Raw genomic sequence first — 22019 nt, 5'->3', positions numbered from 1 at the left:
TATCCACCTGACAGAAAGTCAGGGTTCTGGTCCTAGTCTGTCACTAATTAGTCAAATAATTTTACAGCGAGATAAGATTGCCCGATAAAATACAGGCTAAGTTTTTGGTATCATATATGTTCCATACAATAATTGAGACCTATACCAAAAGTTGTTTATCTGAAGTTCAAATATAAGTAGGTATTCTATTTTAATTTGCTAAATCTAGCAAGCTTGGTGGAGGGTGGGGCAGGCCTTAGGGCATCACTTTCCCCTTCGCAAATATGGAGGAGTTCAGGTGGATGAACCATATGGGTCCTAGGAAGTTAATTCTTTATGCCCAGCCTATAGACTCTTCTTGAATAGTGACTGGAAATTGTTGGATTGCCTTTCAAGGCTTGATAGATAAGTTTATCCTGTATCCTTCCCCCTTACTTTTACCTTTTACAGCATTGCTAAATCCATTGGCTCTTGCTTTGTCGCTCCGTCTTTAAGGACAAGGTACCCTGGAACCAAAGCATTAATTCATAGTTCCCATTTCTTTTCACAGGATCCTACTAGCCCCTCCTCAACCATGTCTGTCCCGCAGGTACACACGCGAGCCTTGACTTTTTTCTCTGTAGCTGCTTCACTTGTATTAGAGTGTGTACAAGGTTTACCAGATGACTCATTTGTCATCTAGCATATTTCAGAGTTTGAATACCTTCCTTGGGGAGAGAGTGAAACCTTCTAGTTAGAAAGGGCCAGAGATGGTACAGCAGTAGAGAATCTGCATATGTCGTTAACTGCAGAAGGATTGCAGTGCAGTGAGCTGGAGGCTGCAAAGGAAGATTCTGGAGGACAACTTTGAGCCACAATACAGGAAGCTGAGGCTAAAAGTGAAGACAAAAATGAAAGAATTCCACAGGGAGTGGACAAAAGCAAAGGGGCAAAAGTGCTTGTGTTCAGGATCTTGGAGTATGGTCACTCTGTTGCTGTATAGCTCTTCTGGTGCAGAGGTCTCCTTGGGCTTCAGCCGAGAGGTCTGTGTGTGCACCACCTCAAAGCACAGCATTCTGTGTGAGTCTCACTGCACGGACTGTGAGAACATCAGAAGTAAAGGATAAGGGTAGGGTAGATTTCAGAGTTTGCGGTGGGTGGCCAGGCACCATGCTGGCATGTTATGTTTTATACTGGGTGGAGACAGCTTTCTTCCATTCTCCCCCAGGATCAGAGCTGTCGAGGACTCAAAGGAAAGACAGGCTCAGCCATCCCACTGACGATGGCTCCCACAACAATGCTGACATTTTTTAATAGTTGCTTATTATGAACCAATTTAAACTAATTTGGCCACTTGTGAATGGACACTTACTAGGTATGATCAAAACATATGGTGAGTGTTTAAATTTTAAAAAATTATTACAGGATTTGAAGATAACAATATGCAATGGAATTACCATGGTGAATTCCTACCATCTTGGCTAGTGAAACTCTGTATTATTTCTAATGTTTTATCTAATAATTATTTTCTTTTTCTCTTTAATGGTTTGAACAATCTTTCATTCTTACATCTGGTAATCTGAACAATGTAGTTGAGGATAGCGATATGTAATATAGCAACCACTGTTAAATCGTATTGTTTTGTCGTGAAACCCTGTTTCATTTTAAATGTTCTTGCTTTGGTTTGTTTATGTTTGTGATGCTGGTATACTGCTATTGTTCTTTTTTTTCTCATTTACTACTTTCTTTAAAATAAAATTAAAAAAAAGAAAAAAGATCTCATCAATAATAGAAAAATAAAAATAAAAATATTACATCATGTTAAAAAATTATTACAGGAAAAGATACATCCCATTAGTGCCCCTCAAAATACAGGGAGTATTTTCCACTAGGATGGAGAGGGCCAAGCGTGCATGATTCAAAAGTCAAATGGTGATTGCTTGGACCTGCTGCTTCAGCCCCTGGGGAGAGCCTGGAACCCCAGAATTTTGACAGATGCCCCAAAAGGTATTCCAGATTAAACAAATTGTGGGAATTCTGCCCGTTCTGCTTGTTACCAGCCAGCCCTGGCCTGCTGTGAGGCAGACTGGGACTCTTGAGGTTACATGCTGTTGGTCATGACCAGGAAAGTGGTTTCTTTGAATCTTGCCTTGGCTCATCAGTTTCTCTCCTATGACTCCCTTTCTTGCAGTTCAGAGTTTTGGTTTTCATTTCTTTAGTGCAGATTTTTCCTTTCTAAATTCTGGGTTCATGATTTTTTTTTTTAACCAGCTTGAGCATCACCTAGAACACTGCACATTTTCTTCTCTCAGTCTTGGTGAAAAGCCTCCAGGTTGAATCAAAATCACTGGTTTGACCTTTGAGGCACTAGTGTGCAGAAGAGAAATCGAGACCAGGGCAACCTGCTGCCTCTCAAGAGGCCAAGCTAAGTCTTGATGGTGTGTGGCATGAAAGACCACATGCATGGTTCCATAGGCCTTGGCCTTGATCCAGCTTTGCTGCTTATGCTTTGCTAAATTATCCTGGCAGGTTCGGTTGGGAGGTGGTCAGGTGTGGAAGTGCAGCGAACAGAGCATTCAATGGCAGGCTGCTCCTTTGTCACTTGTTCTTTGATTCAGTGTCTTTAAGGGGCACTGACATGGTCTCCTGCATGGGCTCCCTACCTGGTTTGGATCACCCTAAGTCCATGTCTCATATGGCGGCTCCCTCTTCTTTTTCTCCTCTTTTTACTTCTCTTTCTCTTCCTCCTCCTCCTTTTCCCCTCCTTCTCTCCTTCTCCTGTTCTGGTAATACAGGTAGCTTTTCCCTTTCTTGAAATATCACACTTCCACAAATATAATGCCTCATTTCTCCTTTCTTTACCCTTTGCTCCTGGGGCCACAGTGATGGGATGGAAACGCATGGCAGGCAGGAGACTTGGGCCTGTTGCTGTGCGGATGGATGGGCCTCCTCTGCCTAAGCTCTCACACACACCTGCGCTGTCTGCCTGATCCTGGGCTTGACTGGACTAGCAAGGAACAGAGAGCTACATCTTTGCTCCACATTGTAGGCTGGCAGATGAAGTTCTAGGAGCCACTGTCTTATTCTGGGTCTACCAGACTTTTATCCCAGTTGGGCACCATTGTTCCCATCCCTGAGATGGAGAGTGAGTCCCAGGAGAGCCCTGGTGCGAGCCCTATCAGACCCTGTCTAGTGATCAAGAGGGCATCAAGGGGCCGTGCCCTGCAGACCATGGGCACTCATCTCTATGAACAGTGTTTCCCTTCATGTCTTACCAGGCTTGCAAAGTTGTACATCTGTATATTTGAACAAATGTCAATGTTTTTTCCTATTCTAGCTCAAATAACCATAAGCTACATAATTCTCAGTCTTCCACAGAAAAATCTTCCCGTTGGACTTGTGAATTAGTGATGCAGTTGTGATGTTGTGATGTGTTTGTGTGTACATGGAGAAAGGGTGTGAACTCCAGAATCTCCTACCCACTGGCACCCTCAAGAACCAAGCCTTCCTTATCTTTGCATTTCCTGACCATGTGCTGTGGGGACTGCATGCCAGGGTTAGAGATGGGAAGTGAAATTGAACAAGTCAGTGTTCCCTCTCGTGGAGCTGGTGAGCAGGGAGGATCCAAAGTAAACAGCCAAACAGCCAAACAGGGTCCTGGTGAGGGCCTTCGGGTTGCAGAGGACATGAAGCTCATTCATTTGGGGTTAGAGGGTGGGGTCAGGGAAGCCCGTCAGGAGAGGACAGCCTTGAGCCAGCTTCTGGTGGAGGGGAGCTTTTCAGATGTCAGGAAGGGCAGGCTAAGCTAATGCAGCCAGCCTCAGTTTCTCTCTTCATGGATGGATGCTGCCATTTATGTGTAATTTGTGAGAAACTGATGTGAACTAAGGTTAAAGTCCTGGGCCCTCCAGAACGGGAAAAGTGAGTATAGCAGTGTACTTCCCGCAATCCATAATAGATCTTCAGCATTTTGCATTGGTTCTTTCATATTTCTGACGTCACGAGTCCTTTGAGAATCTGATAAAAGCTACACATCCTTGCTCTAAACATTCCTATTTGCACATATATATACAGCATTTAGATTTTCAACTCCAGGGTTCAGAGATTCAGAGCCCTTGAGCCTGAGCAGGAGCTGTCCACTGTTTCAGGCCCCTGGCAGAGGGATCCGCGGTGGACTGCACTGCGAAGGTCCCCTAGAACCAACTCCGTTTGTGGCAGTGAAATCCTCTCTATGCCATCACATGTTAAGCCTAAGCTTGAAAACTTCCAGAGTTGGGATTTTTTTTTTTTTTTTTTGCACTAGTTCTCTCCATCTTAGATAGCTGTGCCTCTTCGGTGCTTCTCATACTAAATCAATGTTGGTTTTTTAATTTTTAATTTTTTGTCTTTTGAGACAGGATTTCACTATGTAGTTCAGGTGGGCCTTAAACTCACTTTGCAGCCCAGGCTGGCCTTGAAGTCACAGTGATCCTCCTGCCTCAGCCTCCAAAGTGCTGGCATTACTGGGATGCACCACCATGCCTGGCTATTGTTGGTTTTTAAATTTTCCTTCCTGGTCCCATGTGGCATGGGCTGGAATAAGAGCAGATCATCTGTCTTTCCATCATCTCTGCCTACTTCTCACACCCTCCACAAGCTTTTTAAGTGTTTATTTGTACGTGTTTGTGATACTTAATGAATGCCTTCATTGTGGACAGTAAGTACATCTACATATTGCACTTTGATCCTTTTTCTTCCCCTTCCCATCTCATTTGTCTTTCCTTCATTCCTAGATTCCTCTCCCATCTGCACAAGGCTCGCCTCCCTGTTTCATACTGTCTTTCATTTTGCTCTTTATTTATGCTTTGGGGTTCTCATATAAGACAGACTATGCACTATTTAATCTTTTGTGTCTGATTTTTTTACCTAGCACCATGATCTCAAGAGGCATCCATTTTCCTACAAATGACTCAAATTTTTCTTCTTTATGGCTGAGTAGTACTCCGTTGTATATACATACCACATTTTTTTTGCCCATTCATCTCTTGGTAGACAGGCTGTTTCCATGCTTTAGCTATTTCTCCATGAGTTTAATGTGTTTTATTTTGTAGTTTGTCTTCTAAGGCCACTGGAAAATCATTCTCTATACAAATGCAGAGATCTTTGCAGTATAAACAATTCCCAAGCTTTCCTTTGAGAACTGTCTTCAGGGAATTAATACGTTTCTTCAGACTGAAGGAAACGTCCCAGGGTTAAATAAATCTGAGAATTAGGTTTCTTCTTTTAGGAAAGCTAAAATGTACATCAACACATTAAAAGTTTGATAAGTCCTGCAGAGGAGACTTTTTCCATGGTTCTACTATCCTGAGAAGTAGGTTTTGGTGACATTGCACTAAACACTGCTACTCTGTATGAGTTTTTAAAGGTGTACAGGAAATAAATCTTTCAAAGGAGCTATTCACCCCAAAGTCAATTTTCCCTATTTTATTTTCCTCCACAGCCTCTTGATTTCGAAACAGCATCTATTTCCAAAATTGTGGTCCACGCAGAAAATCCCGAGCCTCTGGTGTCTGGTGTGAAGTACAACGAGAGTTCTTTTGCCAACTTCACTCTCTTTGTGACGGATGTGAATGAAGAACCTGTGTTTCCCCAACATGTCTTCCAAGCGGAAGTCAGTGAGGCTGTGGCTGTGGGCACTAAAGTGGGCAATGTGACCGCCCGGGATCCCGAAGGGCAGGACGTAAGGTACAGGAGGGCAGGGCCGGGCGGGTCTGCGTGCTGCAGCTACACCAGAGGGGATGGAGAGGGCTGGGAAGGTAGAGAAGCTGGCTGTCCTCTCAAGGAGCAGCGGGCAGTGTGAGCAGGGTCTGCTTTGGCCTTGCCTCAAGCAGGTGTTTCAGACAAGTGCGAGGCAGCTCCAGGTTCTGTTCCAGCCTGCTTGCTGCAGGGTCCAGTGAGAGCTGGTGCCTTCAGGGTGTGGCGTCCACCTCCCAGAGCCTGGGGAAGGGGCCAGCCCGGGGAGGACTGGTGCTCCAGACAGACAGCGGGAGGCACATGTCCAACCCACGGGGTGAGGGCATCTTGTGGGTGAAGGAGGCTGAGTTCCCTCGGCTCTGCGGAGAGCTGGTCTGGGCCAGCAGGATGCATCCCACAGCCCACGCCTGGAGGGCTGAGGCTCAAGGTGGGTGGCTAACAAAATGGGGAACAATTTCCAGTGCTTTTCAGTTCAATGGGACTAAACTATCTTAAAATATGCATACATAATTGTTTTAAAATGTACAGTGATGATTGGACATTTAAAATGTGCAATGTACTCAAGATATCTATCTATCTATCTATCTATATCTATATCTATCTATATCTATATATGGCTGGGGATGTAGCTCAGGGGCACAAGCACCTGCCTAGCAAGTGCAAGGTCCTGAGTTTGATTCCTAGCACCAAAAAAAAAAAAAAACAAAAGATATATATGATCTTGAACTCAGATCATTTGCTTCTGTTGTGGAACATTATCTGTACAGTATATGACATAGTAAATATCTCAGGATGGCTTAAAACAATGCATGTAGTTAATGACAATTCCTTAAATTTCTCTAAATATATGAAGGGGGTCCTGCCTCCTCCTTTAGGGATGTTAGTTTTAAGTTTTTTTGATTGTCTTGTATATTGGTCTGTTGATTGCTGTTATAAAATATGTGACTTTATAAAGAAGAGAGGTTTATTTAGCTCACATATCTGGAAATTCAGGTGTTACCAGATAGGGTGTAAGTGTCCCCAGGTGTGGTCCAAGGAGGTCCCCCAAAGAGGAGATGAGGACTTCAGTTTACCTCACCCGCAGGCTAGGTTTAGGTTTGCTGATTTGTCACAGAACAGAATTCCAGGATACCTCAGTGAAAGGCACAGAAAGATTATACTGGGCAGAATTAAAGAAGTATACATTCAGAATAGAGCGCAGGCTTCAGGAGAGGGCACATTATGGTTGGGGTGCAGGGTTTTTATGTGGTCTTTGGGGTATCCTCAAGATGGCTGAGCTAGGCTGTGTGGGCCTATGACCCATGTGGAGGGCTAGGTTAGAATGCACACCGTCTGCTTGTGTTGGAGCTGTAGTGTGATGCTGTCCCCTTAGTGCAGCTTCCTTGAGGATGGAAGTCTGGGCTTTGCGAATCTGTGGTGTCACAGGAAAAGTGCAGGCTCAGTCTATAGGGTGTCTTGGTTACTGCTCGTGGCTGATTCAAAATACTCAACACCGGAAGTTAAAGGAGGAAAAGTTTATTTGGCTCACAGTTCATAGAGGTTCAGTCCATAGTCAGCTGGCTCCAAGGTAGGGTGGTACAGTACAGGGGCCTCATAGAGGAGATACAGTCCACAGGAAAAGAAGGGCAGGCGGAAGGCAGCAAGCAAGCAACAAGATGTGACCCTCTTCCTGTCCCTTATATCTTTTCCAGGTTACCAGCCTTTAGGGTGGATAGTGCTAGCACCCAGCATGGATACCTTTGATCCTACCCAGAACTATGCCAAACCAATCACTGGACTAATTTAGTAATCATATATCCTTAACTCTAGCATCATTGAAAAAGCCCCACCTATCACTGTATAAGGCTTTGGGGTTGGGGACATCCAGATACAAGCTATAACACAGGTGAAAAGCACAGGCCCAATTTATAGGCTTGTTGCATCTTTGAGACCTTTAGGAATTTTTTTGGAGGGCGTTTCCTAGAAGGGAAAAAGGTATTACCACCTTGGGTAACCTTGATTGTGTTCTGAAGCTAGAGTGTTCCTAAAAGTACAGTTTAGAAATTATATTCCTTGGCTCCTTCCTATCTAATTTTATTGCTTCTCTCCTACCTCACGAGGCCATGGCAGCACTACTAACCAAAAAGCACCTCCCTTTCACCCCACCTCCCGACATCACCATACTGAGAACCCACCCGAGATCGCTGGGGGGCCAGACTCAAACCTTATCCACACTATAGCAGGGAGCAGAGTTACCACATATTGTTTTATGCTCTATCCACTCTAGTTGCAGAAATAGAAGAAAAAACAGTGGGGTGGTTGGGGATTATATGGTTTGGTATGGATACTATCCTATATACCAAAGTCATAAATTATGATGGGATATAAAATCTCTAAATTCTACAGCCAGTAGTTATCTACCATGCTTCCACCTCCTTCATGCAAATGCTGTAAAAATTATTGGTCAAGGATGTGTGAATACAAATTTTAGTTTATAAGAGGACAAAACAAAAGCATTTCAGGAGATTTCTCTGATGGATCAAGGAAAAGATGTAATGTATACATCCATAAGCCACAGGTAGGAGATGAGGTCAGCAAAAGAGACCAAAAAGAGGCCTCCGAAAGACACAGCTCTGGAAGACCAATCAGAAAAGCATCTCAGGAATGAGGAATAGCCAATAAGTCCAGATGCAAGTCAATTAAGAATTCAGGGTGACATCAAAGTTTGGGCCTGAGCAATTTAATTCTCCAGCTCTACATATTTAGAATCAATCAGCAAATGTTATGGATTCTTTCACTGAGGTACCCAGAACCCAAATACTTCTCACTGAATCCAGTGCAGTCCAAGCTGTCACCATCTCTGTTCTGGATGGATCCTGCCATCCCCTATGTGGCCCCAAGTTGATTCACTGTGCTGCAGTTAGAGTCTTTATAAAAGCAAATCCGATCATCTGACTCTACTTCCAAAGCCCCCCAAGGGTTTATACCTCTGTCAGGGTCAAGAACTGAGCACAAAGGATATATTTTTTTTTGTCTGACACTCCTACACACAGTGCTTGGCATATACTATATTCTGAAAATGACAACAAACAACTGAGAAAAATTAGTTTAAATATCATAATTTTAATCATTTTTATTCATAGACATGTAGCTTGTTTCCTGTATTCTTTATCATAGAAAATATTTTGAGTATATGTAAGTATGTAATTCTTTAACTTCTGTTATTATTTACTTAGGTAGAATTTCCCAGAGTGGGAATTTTTTTAACAGCTTTTTTGTTTTGTTTTGTTTTGTTTTTGACCAAGAATCGAACTCAGGCAGACGCTGTGCCTCTGAGCTGTATCCCCAGCCCCAGAGTGGGAATATTTGGTCTAAAAATATGCACATCCTTCTGGCCATAATGGGTTGCTTCCCAAAGGGCTGCACCTGTTCGTTTTCCCTGGTGTTTGAGTCTTGTCTCAAGTTCATGCCTACGGAGTTCCACTGAACACACAAACATGACTGGGTTCCCTTACACTTACAGCATTTATGGCCACCTCTTTCTTCTCATGGTCTGGCTTTTCAAATTTCTGTTGCTCACCTTTTGCCATCCACTGCTTCTCAGATGGATCCTGACACCACTGAGGTGTGTGACTCTTCTGCACCCACAGAGCTATCCCCTGACCTCTCTGCTCTGGTTTGTGCACCCTCTTCTGCTGTAAGTTCCCCAGTGCCTGCATTAACACCTCGTTCAGCAAGACATCTCTGATTCCTATAAAAGTCTCGAGGACCCCACAAGGCTCCATCCATGTATTTACCATCCTTTTTTTTTTTTTAGCATTATCCTAATGTCTGTCTCTTCCTCTGGCCCGAGAGCCCCTCTGGGTAAGCCCTTCATGTGGCCTGCTGCCTGGTGCTATTAAGCACTCAACTCATATTTGTTAAATGATGGATTCACTAAGCCACCAATGATCTGTGATTATCCACCTGCTTTATCTAATGTCTCTACCTCTGGGTGTTTAGCATTTCTTAGAGGGGGAGGTGTGCTGGGCGGTTTTTAAATATACTTCCAGATTGCCTTAATTTGGATTCTTTGATTGACTGGAAGGTTTAACTTTTCTTCTAAGGTTTGTGACTCTACCCTTGCTCTAAAAAAAGCATAAATGCTACACTGTAATGGAGAACAGGTTTTTCTTTTGAAGACAGAGTACGTGTAAATAAAAATGTCACATGAGAGAATGATCCTTTAAATATGTTGTAAATAATATACAAATGATAAAACTGATTTAATACAGTGATGCACAAACTGTTTTGTTTTCACGTGAAATAACGTAGGCTTTCTTCTGTTTTCTTTTCATGAAGATATTCCCTGAGAGGCGACACAAGAGGTTGGCTTAAAATTGACCCCATCACTGGCGAGATCTTCAGTGTGGCTCCACTGGACAGGGAGACTGAAAGTGTGTATCGGGTACAAGTGGTGGCCACTGAAGTAGGTGAGAAAAATCGTGGAACACAGGTTATCAGCGGGTGCCCTGGGGGAAATGAGAGGGCGGGTGAGGAACTTGAGGTCAAACCACCTGCATGGAATTGCTTTAAAGGAGGAGGATGGGAAGGGTACAGAAGTGTGGGGTCGTGTCCACCCTTCTTGATTTTGTGAAAGATTAGAACTACCTGTGGCCCTGAGCTTGGCTGTTTCTGGGCATTGTGGTCCCCGGAGGCTGGCCAGGCTTCCGGGGTACCATTTGCTCTGTGTTTTTTGTAGGGGCTCCTCCCTCTTCCAGGAAACTTCTGGTGCCCTGGTGCCCCTACCTATACTACCTCCCTCCTCCAGTGTGATTGTGGGTTTCTCCTGGGAGTGAGGTCAAACCAGTGGGCCTGTGATCTAGGCCCCCACCCACTTGCTCCTCACATTGCGGCCCTATCGGTTTTATCCTTTTGGATGCCAAAAATGTTTTGTGCAGTGTTCTCCACTTTGATGTGTCTGAGAAGCACCTGGCGAGCTTGCTCACTGCTGATCTCAGGAGCATACTCATGGAGATTCTGATTCAATACGTTTGCAGGGACTTGGGCATCTGGGTTAAGATGAAATAGGGTAAACTTTGGAAAGAAAAGACTATTACACAGACAAGCCCCGGGTATTTGAATAATCCTTGCATAATCTTTGCAACCTGTATGATTCAGTTGTGATGAAATATGTCACCTATTGGCTCCAACTGTGGAGTTCCAGGGAATTTTTCAAATTAAAATAAGCTCACAGTGCTTACCAATGATAAGGCTGCTAATGAAAACATTGAGTTCTTTGCATTTAAATGGAGTTTTCCAACCCACAGTAGATATCTGTTGATCTTACGCTGATCAGAGGCTCTAATTAGCCGGTAAATATATGCCTGGTTTACCAAGGAAGAAAACTGAACAAATTACTAAATAAATATATGCACTTTTAGACCAATAAGAAACAACTTTCAAAACGTGAAGCCCAAAATTGGAAGCTCGAATGGGGAACAGAGAAGGGAATCATAAAAATGGCCCCCGTATGTGAAAAGATTAAGGAAAACAAAATTACCACAGTCAAATGAAACCAAAGCAAGCTACAAACAAACGAATAAATATATGTGCTGCTGAAGCGAGCACTAAACGAATAAATAAACAAACAAAATTAGTTGTTCTAATTTGGGTGTGGTGGCATGCCTGTAATCCCAATATTATAAGCAGCTAAGTTAGACAGAAATCAATATATAATCAGAGAGGGGCTGGGCCCTCAAGGAAGTCAGTGCAAAAAAAATAAAGACGTCAGAATTGTGGCTGGAGGTGCATCTGAAGAGGCCAGGCCTCAAATCAATGGCCAGGGCTACATGGCTCCCTAAGGGATAAACAGTAACTTAAAATTGTACTGTAATTAGCACCACTGGCCCAGTAAGTCCAGCTAGGATTAGTCACCCCGCCTTTTCCCGAAATGCCTTTGTTCTTCCGTGCACCCCTGCTGCAGGACTCATTTCCCTGTTGCACCCATGTAAGCTAAGAGCTATACTTGTAATCCTATGGATTGGTTGTAGTCTGATCCATGTTGTGCCTACGATCTGATTTTGCTGTATAAATTACCCCTGAGAAAGGGTCTCAGTCACCACCTATTCAAGCGCCCTCCTGGATGTCCAGGGGCTGTTCTTCTCACCTTGTTTTCAATTAAACTCTCCTAACTTCAAAAACCACCCCCTCCAAACAAAAACCAAAACCCCAAAGCAGGCTGAAATGCAGAACTTCTACCCCAACTTCAGAATGGCGGTGTGAGTGGACAGGCCCGCTGGGACAGGTCAGGGACAGCCCGTGTCACTGCCTCAGCTTGACTGCATTCCACTCTCACACTGTGTACACTCGACGTGTGATTTAAAGACTCCCAGTTAATCGGCAGGACGGTTCTGGCTCAGCCTTAATGCCGCGTGCGCCCCTACGTCACTGCACAGGGATCAACACTTCTGTGAGGATACACTCAAAGCATTTCTCACATGTGAGAAATTTCATGAATCAAGACCACTGCCCAAACGCTGTTGCATAGTGTTGTTGGCCTTGAAGTAATGTAAATAGACAAAATGACTTCAAGAACAGCAGTGGGTTTTCTCCTTTTGTTTAGAGTAGTCAGGGATGTAGAAGATACACTTGGGAAAGAGAAAAAACAAAACAGGGTTGACGGGAACTGAAGTAGAGTCGCACTGTAGAAAGAGTGTGTGACGGCGGGGAGAAGACGGTCTGTGTTTACAGCGAACTGACAGCCTGTACTGTGTGCAGAGTCTGCCAGCTTACTGGTCATACGACGCTATGATGGATGTTCTATTACTAAGCAAAATTTGTGGAGAAACCAAAGCACTGAGCAGTTAAGTGACTTGCCCAGGATCATACTAAATATTCTCCCTGCAACAGCATAACATATAACAGTTGTGCAGCCTTTTATTGTTTTCCAGAACACTCAGTTATATGTGGGATCCTCACAAGCCATGTTTTCCAGCTGCAAGGTGGCTTAGGTTTTGGCCTGTCACTTGTAAGGCAGTGGTAATAGGTGTGAGGGAGGGTGTGGGCATTAGCTAGACCTCATGGGGTGGGAACCTCTTTCTCACCAGCTGTGTGACCTTGGATAAATCATACAACTTCTCTGAGCTTCAGTCCGCTCACCTGTAAATGTGCAGCAGCAGTTTGGATGCAATAGTATACAGATCTTTGTTAGTATTAGCATTAAGACTTTAGTGATACAACGAGATCTTTGATTCTAAAAGCTTCTATTATCTCAGTAGACCGAAGTGCTTAAATATTGAAATTCTTTTTAAAGAAAGGCAATATTTTTTCATATTAAGAGGACAGCAAGCATGCTGATACCGTGTTTCACTCATTCCGCTTCTCAGGTGGCTCCTCCCTAAGCTCCACGTCTTTTTTCCACCTGGTCCTCAAGGATGTGAATGACAACCCCCCGCGGCTGGCCAAGGACTACACAGACCTGTTCTTCTGCTACCCCCTCAGGACACCGGGAAGCCTGGTGTTCGAGGCCACGGACGACGATCAGCAGACTTTGCGGGGTTTCCACTTCACATTTGCCCTCGGCAGTGAAAGCTTACAGAACGACTGGGAAGTTTCCAAAATCAATGGTGGGTGGTTGAAAGTACATCAAGAAAAACACAGATGGTGGATGAAATTAGGCTTTATTTGCCTTGGGGGCGGGTAGTGTTTAGAACTCAGCACTGAGCTTTCGTCCGTGCTCCAGGAGACTTATACGAAGTCTCCAAAGGGGATGGAGCCCGGGTCTGTAGAGAGAGGAAAGACATTTACCAGCAGGTTCCCTTTAGGGCTGATGGACAGCTGGCTCATTTGAGCAACGTGTGCAAAATTTCTAATGATAGCTGCGAAGTAGATTTCACAAGTCTTAAAACTTTATTCAAAGATAAATTACACATAGTCACTGGGTACAATTGTATAACGATTGGTACATGGATATCATCAGTACAATCAAGTTAATGAATATTTCACCATGCCTAAAAGTTTTTCTTGCCTTATTGTAAAAGCCCTACCTTCCCAGCTCCCCCCTCCCCAGGCTACCACTGATCTCCTTTCTGATACTATGGGTTGGTTTTAGTGTTCAGTAATGTTATGTAAATAGGATATGACATCTACACTCCCTTGCCTGGGTGCTTCCACTTAGCATAACATTCTGAGGCGTGTTGTTGCACGGACTAATACTTCGTTCTTTATGACTGTGTCACAATCTGTTACCACTCCCCTGGCGATCAGGTCATTTAGTGTGTTTACAATTTTTGCTATTATGTATAAAACTGCTCTGGACATTTGTGAACAAGTATTTTGTAGGGATATAGTATTTTCCTTTTTCCTTGGTTAAATATAAAGGAGAGGAATGGGCAGATTATATGGTAAGTATATGGTTAAATTTTTAAGAAAATGTCAAATTACTTCCCAAATTGTTTTTTAACATTTTACATTCCCACAGATAGGAGTTTCAGTTGCTCTGTATTCTCCCCAGTGCTGGCTACACTCAGTTTAATTTTATTCCTTTGAGTATTAACAGTAGTATCTTATGGTTTTAATTTGTATTTCCCTAAAGACCAATGCATTAAGCATCTCCTCAGGTGGTGGTGTCTGGGCAGATACTGTTCCCCTTTAAAAACTGAGCCATTCAGCTTCTATTGTTGAAGTGCAGGCATTTAAAAATACATACACTTTGCCCAATGTATCTTTTGTAAATACTTTCTCCTAGGAAATTCCATTTTCATTTTTTAGTAGTGTCTTTTAAAAAGCAAATTAAAAAAAATTTGTTAAAATCCAATTTGCTTTTGCTTCATCTGATTTGTTAAAATGTTAAAAATTTTTTTTTTGCCAAACTCAATGTCACTAAAACTTTTTAATGTTTTTTTCTTCCTCCCAAATTTTATAGGTTTAACCCTTACTTTAGTTCTGTAATTCAAGTTAGTTTTTGTATAGGGTGCATGGTAAAGATGAAGCTAATTTTTCTAACCCTGTTTATTTGAAACAGAACCCTTTCCACATTGTCTTAGCAACTTTGGTAAAAATCATGTGACCTTATATGTGGATCTCTGAACTTTCCTTTCTGTTCCATTGATCTATGTGCATCTTCATATCAATACTACATTGCTTTGATTACTGCAGTTCTGTAAGACCTGGAATTTGGTAGTATGATTTTTCCATTTTCCAGAATTTTCATCACTTCCAGGTGTTTTGCATTTCCATATTTCAGAGTATAGTTTGTTCATTTCTAACAAAAGCAGGCTGTTGAGACCGTGAATGGAGTTGCGGGGGGGGGGGCAGTCTTCTGAAGCATGCACATGGTGTGTGTCTCTTCAAAAAACACATTGCTGAGAGAAAGTAAGGCAAAGCTTTCCCTAAGCATTTCATATTTTGATGGCTCTTTTAACTGATATCTTAAAGATTTGTATTTCCAAATATTGCTAGGATAAAAGAATGTGATTAATGATTTTTGGATGTTGATTTTATATGCTACACCCTTGCTGTCTTCACTTACTAGCTGTCATATTTTTAGATTCCATAGGTTTTCTACGTTGACAATCATGGTGTCTGTGAAGAATGACAGTTTTGCTTCTTCCTTTCCAATGTGCTTATTTCTATTGACTAGTGGTAGGGACAGCAGAAGTACAGTACTTGACTAACTCCTGATCTTGAGAAAAACATCAACCTTTCACCATCAAGCATGTTAGGGATAGGCTTTTTGTAGATCATCTTACTATGCTGAGGACTGTACTTTCTATTCCTAATTTGCTGAGTTTTTTCTTCTAAATCAGAAATGGGTGTTAAAATTTTCAATGCTTTTTCTATGTTCATGAGACAATTATATGCTTGATTTATTTTTTTGGTATGTTAATTGGTAAATTATATTGGTTCTATTGAATCTTAAGGGCTACTTGGTGGTGAAATATTATCATTGTTATAGATTATGAGATTGGTTAAATTTTTAAGAATTTTTTACATTTATAGTCATAAGGCATATTGGCCTGTATTTTTCTTATGTCTTTATTTGATTTTGGTATCAGTAATACTGGCCTTGTAAAATAAGTTAAGAAATGCTCTACCTCTTCAATTATCTGAAAGAATGTGTGGAGAATTGGTATATTTATTCTTTAAAGTTTGGGAGAATTTACCAGTGAAGTCACTTGGAATTCGAATTTTTTGATGTGTCAGAAATTTTTAACTATAATTTCTTTAATAGGTTAAGGAGCTTCAAGTTATATATATATATTTGTTTTGTTTTGTTTTGTTTTTTGTCTTTTTGAGACAGGGTCTTGCTATGCAGTTCCACTTTGTAGCCTAGGCTGGTCTCGAACTCGCAATGATCCTCCTGTCTCAGCCTCCCGAGTGCTGGGATTACAGGCGTGCACCACCATGCCCGGCCTCCAGTTATATATTTTTTTCTTGGTTAAGCTTGTATCTGTCAAATAATTTATCATTCTATCAACATGCAGTTATTTGTATTTTATTCTCTTAACATCTCCAGACATGTAGTGATATCAATTTGGTGTTGGTAAATCATTTGCTTATTTTGGATAAATCATCTGGAAGTTTATTAATTTTATTGATATTCTTAAAGAACTAGCTTTTGGTTTCATTGCTTTTTGTTTGCATTTCATTGTCGAAGTTTTCATTTCTTTTACTTTGTTTCATTTGTTCTTTTCTTATTTTTAGTAAGGTAGACACTTTGAGTCCTGATTTCTTTATGAATATATGCATTTGGTATACAAATTTATTTCTTAGTATTACTTGGCTGTATTCCATAAAGTTTGACATTGTGCTTTCATTAGTTTCAAAGGAAAATATAATTTTCCTTTATATTTCTTCTGTGATGTATGGATTATTTAGAAGTGTTAGTTTCCAAATATCTGGGGAATATTTCCTACATCTTTCTAATTTAATTTTATTGTTGCCAGAGAATATGGCTGAACCACTTTTAAATTTATTGAGCCTTATTTCTTTGGACTTTAAAGATAATTCTCTGTTCTTATTTGCATTGTTTCTTCCATCATTTCTTTGTTTCCTTGGAAGTAATATTTTTTTCCCCCTCAGGATTCTTTTAAAGTACTCTATCACTAGGTTTATGTAACTTGAATATCTGCCATGGCATAATTTTGCTTAAAATTTTGTTAATTTTTTTTGGATCTGAGGGTTTAGAATTTCTATCTTTTTCCTGCTTGCAACAAACTTTAGTTCTTATTTTAAATACTTTTTTCTCTTTCCACTCTTTCTTTCCTTTCAGGGATTCGATTACACATAATTAGGTCATTTGAATTCTCTTAAACCTCATTGATCTGTTTCCTTTTCATTTTTTCTCTATATTTTATTTTTGATAGTTTTTATGTCTTAAAATTCATGGCTTTTTTTTCTTTTGTTGTTTTCAAATTGCCATGAATCCCTCTAATATTTTTTTCATGTCAAATTTTATCATTTTCATCTCTATAGGTTAACAGGGGCCTTCGTGTCTTCCATGTCTGTACTGAGCACACTAAATCTTTCTTCTAGCTTCCTGAACATATAGGATATAACTATTTCTTATATTTTGCAACTATTAATGTCACTTCTGTACAGGTTTTGATCAGTTGATTCTTTTTCTGACATGTCTATTTTTTAATTAAATGGTAGGCATTTGGAATGCCAAATCTTTTTATATCCCCATAAATATTCTTGAGCCTTATTCTGAAATGCAGTTAAGTTACTTGGAAATAGTTTGATGCTTTCATGTACTGTTTTTAAGTTTGATTAGTCAAGTCTAGGGCAACATTTATTTTAGAGCTAATTTTTCCGAACTGCTGGGCCAAAAACCTGTCTGTGATTTGTACCTGATTCCCTGTGAACTGTGAGGTGTTCCAGCCTGAGTCCTAAGACAGGAATAGTTCCTGGCCCATTGCAAACACCAAATATTGTTCTGCCTAATTTCTCGTGTAGATTGTTCTTTTCCCATGACTGGGTAACTCCCTTATGTACGTGCTCTGCCCTGTACTCAGCTAATAACTTGGCAGATCTGTACAGTGTGTATGTGGGCTCTACCCCGTCTCCCTGCTTCTCTGCTTTATGAATCTGGTTGCCTTGACTTCTCCTTATTTCCACTTTGCGCCTGAACTTGGGCTCTGCACAGAGTCCTGGGCATTCTGTGTAGTAGGAACTTGTAGAACTTACACCATTCTTCTTCTTTTAGGGATCACTGTCCTTTAATGTTTAGTGTCTTTAAAACCATGATTTTGTGTATTTTTCTCTTCTTTTAGTTGGTTTGGTGGGATGGTAAATCTGATCTCTGTTAGTCCATCTTTGCTAGGAATACAAGTAGAAGCCATAATTTTTAGGTCTGAAAATATTTCCCCAAATTCTGGAAAAGTTGTAGGCATATACACTTATGGGATGCTGTCAGAAGAATGAATTGCAATAAGATCACAACTGTTTTCAGAAATTGAGACTTAGGGCAGTGCTGTCTAATGTTCCTAAGTGTAAGAAGCTGTGATGTGCCCTACAGAGCAAATAATGTTAGGTCAGCTGTGTTCAGGCAGGTGTTCTAGTGCTACTGACCCTGGGATCAGACCTAGTAATATACACTAAATAAAGCATCTTCAAAGAGAAACACACAGGAAACAAGCTTATACGGCCATCACAATTTTGCACCTGAAGGAAATAACCCTGTATGTCCTGTAGAAACAAAGGTTTAGTATCTGGGGCAGATTTATAAACACACTTCTGGGACTCATTTCCACTAACATATCATGAGTTGAGAACTTAGCCCTTATTTACAATCTGAGCAGTTACAGATGGAAGGATCCAGGTGATATTTTGAGTAATTGAACACATAGCTAACCCTTTCCCAGTCAGGCTGAGTATATGATGCCAACAGGAGTTTTATTTCTGCTGATCCAGGAGTCTGAAGATGTGTTTTTTTTGTGTCATTCTTGTTTTCCGTGATCTGACAGGAACTTTTGCCAGAATTTCCACCAAGCACACAGCCTTTGAGGAGAGAGTTTACAAAATCCCAATCCGTATCAGTGATGGAGGCCGGCCACCCTTGGAAGGGACGGTCGATTTACCAGGTAGGTATTTTGCTGCAGGCAACTTAAAAGAAGAAAAAACTACAAGAAGTTTTAGGGGATTCTTATTTTTGATATGGGATTCTGTACCTATTCGCCTGAAAATGGATTCTACCAAATACTCTTCTGTTTTCCAGTTACCTTTTGTACCTGTGTAGAAGGAAGCTGTTTCCAGCCAATAGGCAGACAGGATGGGATGCCCACTGTGGGTATGGCTGTTGGTATACTCCTGACTACTTTTCTAGTCATTGGTAAGTGTAACTTCTCAACTTTGAGAATTCCTATCTGTTGCTTCAGAAATGTGAGCTCACATCAGGGCCTATCTTTAAGGGTTCATCTGGTGTCTGAGTACATGGTAACCAAGGCAGTAGTCAAAGACACAGATCACCAGTCCACTACACCAAAGAACCACCCTCTACCTAGCATTGCCTTAGAAGAGGCTTTATATTAGTCACCTTTTCTTTCTGCATATAAAGAGAAAGGGTTTCTTTTGGCTTATGGTTTCAGAGGTTCCAGTCCATGGTTGATTGCCTGTTGCTTTTGGGCTTCTGGGCAGGCAGCACATGGCAGAGCAAAGCCATTTATTTACCTGATGGCTGGGAATACACAAGAGAGGATGCTATTTCCTTTTAAGTATTCTTGGTTATTGAAGTAATTAAGCACTCTTTGGATCTGTTTTTTTTTTTTTTTCTTGCATGATCCAAACTGTCACATTGGACTCTGATTCATGGGTTGAAAGGGAATCTCCTTTTATACCCTTTGGTTCAAGCTCGGGACAGGAGGGCCTTTATGACATGGCTGCTACACGTCCTAATGTGCACGGTGATGCCACATCTCCCTGAGAACCACCACCTATTGCACACCTTTCATATAATTCAAGTGACTACTTAAAGTTCCATTCACTCACCATGCTCCCTTCTATAACTTTTATTCTTTTACCCACCCACCTTGAAAGGGTTTTTTTTTTTTTTGAGTTTATATACCAAATAACCATTTTTTAACATACTCATTTAACCTCACAAATTTAAAGAATGGATAGGTGTGGAGATCTACAGTAGTAGAATTAACAGGATCTTACAGTTTCATACTCTTCAAAAATAAGTTTGGGATTATTAAAAGATTCTTAGTGGTCTTTTGGGCAAGGAGTCCTTTCTGTGATGATGCCTCCTGTGATCTTACTGACAAGTTCATTTCCTTAAACAGCTCCGCTTTTCACAGCAGGCTTTGGCTGCACACATTTAGTGCTAGGATTCATGATGTAATTTTGGTAGGAGAAATCAGAAGTCAGGCAGTCTACTTAGGGTCACTCAACAGTGTAGGCTAGAACCACGAAGAAGCCGTCAAAGAAAATGTAGATTTGGGGTGGACACAATGAATGTAGGCGCTAGGTAGGTGAACCGCTCTCTGGTGGTTCTAATTGGACTATTCTCTAGGAAAAAGGAAGAATCAGTATTTGAACGTGCACAGGCAGTGGGGTATAGGACATTGGGTCCTAAGGTCCTTGGCAGAGGCACAGTGACAGCTACAAATTTAGGAATGATTTGGGACTTGATACACCCCATGTGATAAAAAGTGATAAGCTTACTTCTCCAGGAACACTAATTCCTAGCTCCCTGAATTCATTAGCGCAACAAAACTTTGTTGAACCACACACAAAATTAGAGTCATTTTTTCCTAGCATAATACTACTATGTAAGGGACTAACAATACATTTGAAGAGTCCATTTGTTTGACACCGAGTTTTCTCTTTCAGGTATAATTTTAGCAGTTGTGTTTATTCGCATCAAGAAGAAGAAAGGCAAAGATAATGTTGAGAATGCTCAGGCATCTGAAGTTAAACCCCTGAGAAGCTGAATTGGAGAAGGAACGTTTGAGTTTAGACTATGTGAAGTGCTATTTCAATGACACAACTGTTTAATCTCATAATTTTAGTTTTCATCTAACATGTGTGCTATAATTTTTTACAGATATTCCCTCTTGCCCTTTAATATTTTACTCTTAGATATTTCATGTACTATAGACATTAGAAATATTTTCCATTTTCCCATGACATTTTTCCCCCCTCTAAAGCCTCAGCTACTTAACCCAAACTAAAAATGTATGTGTTCTTCCCCTTTGGGAAAAGATAAGCTAATTAAATATTCTGCACATTTTTTTGCTTCATCAAGGGGAGTTATCAGTTATCCACCATAGAACTTTCTGGATTCCATGAATGCCTTTTCTGATTCCATCCTTTGTCCACGTCTCCTTTTACTGAATTACAAAAGAACAAAGAGAGGTCTTAGGGAGACCTGAAAGAGCAGCCTTGACCCTCAGTATGAAGAGAAACTCTTCTGTGTTATTCACCATCCTTAACCCAAAGTGGTCAGTGCTGCTGTCCAGCTTGGGAATGGCCCAGAGCCCTAGGAAACGCCCAACACAGTTGCTCTGTTTCCACAAAGGCCTACTTCATACACCTGGGGGAAGAAACAATCAGCTGCCTGGGTTTACTCACTCCCTACCACGCTTACATGCTGCGCATGTTTTCTTTATTTGTATATTAATAAAGTTTTGGTTATTATGTATTTAACATGTGGAAGAAAATAAGGAAGCATGGAAGTGGCACCAAAAATCAAGAATAAAGGTTTGTGGTGGTTGTTTTGTTTCCCTGATCTCTGCCTGGCTCTTTTCACTTGCTGAGGGGCGGGACTAGATAACAATGGCTGTGGGCATCTGTTGTTTACTGAAATTGTCTCTCCTGCAGAATTTGTCCAAAAGGAGGGGTTGATAATAAACCAAAAAAATCACTGTTCGTGTGAGTGTGGAGCGAGGTGTTCCACGTAGGTACACCAAGAATTTTTCAACTTAAAGAATTTTGGAGATTTGGGAGTATTTCTAGGCCTGGGGCTGTTGTTTGGGCTCCGTTTCTAACTCCAGGAGCACCTGACAGTGCAGTACCTCTGAGAAGCGCAGGGCAGGAAGAGCTCATGGGACAGGGTGCTCACAGGCTGTTGATTTTCATAAATCACTTTATAAATTTCTATTAATTTTTTTTTACTGTGCCATCCCTATTCCAGTTTTTAAAGGTGAATGTTTTAAATTCCGTTTTAAGGGCCTCTGTCTGGATTTCTTGTCTATTATACTTTGCCTCCAGTGAGTTAGTGCAAAATGGTAGGACCACTGTGGAAGTCAGTATGGAGATTCCTCACAAAAGTGAAATGAGAGGTTGCATTTGCCCCAGGTATTCCCCCTTCTAGGTGTCTTCCAAAAAGAGTTTAAAGCATCATATCACAGTGGTATACATAC

General features: G+C 41.3%; 1 protein-coding gene across 4 annotated transcripts in view; it reads left to right on the top strand.

Annotated features, from left to right (window-relative positions):
* Cdh17 (cadherin 17, LI cadherin (liver-intestine)) overlaps nucleotides 1–21385 on the top strand; it is a 70403-nt gene extending 49018 nt beyond the window's left edge. For all 4 annotated transcript variants that reach the window (XM_013512690.1, XM_005381804.2, XM_005381802.2 and 1 more), the window contains exons 13-18: nucleotides 5438–5682; nucleotides 10012–10142; nucleotides 13038–13277; nucleotides 18621–18737; nucleotides 18872–18985; nucleotides 20488–21385. In XM_013512690.1, the coding sequence (XP_013368144.1) occupies nucleotides 5438–5682; nucleotides 10012–10142; nucleotides 13038–13277; nucleotides 18621–18737; nucleotides 18872–18985; nucleotides 20488–20588 (948 nt within the window). In that variant the 3' untranslated portion in view covers nucleotides 20589–21385. The remainder of the gene's footprint in view (nucleotides 1–5437; nucleotides 5683–10011; nucleotides 10143–13037; nucleotides 13278–18620; nucleotides 18738–18871; nucleotides 18986–20487) is intronic.
* The last annotated feature ends 634 nt before the right edge of the window (nucleotides 21386–22019 follow it).

This window comes from Chinchilla lanigera, unplaced genomic scaffold (assembly GCF_000276665.1).
Source record: "Chinchilla lanigera isolate Chin_1 unplaced genomic scaffold, ChiLan1.0 scaffold00016, whole genome shotgun sequence".
Lineage (NCBI taxonomy): Eukaryota > Metazoa > Chordata > Mammalia > Rodentia > Chinchillidae > Chinchilla > Chinchilla lanigera.
Note: the sequence above shows the minus strand (reverse complement) of the source record. Positions and strands in the feature narration are given on the sequence as shown.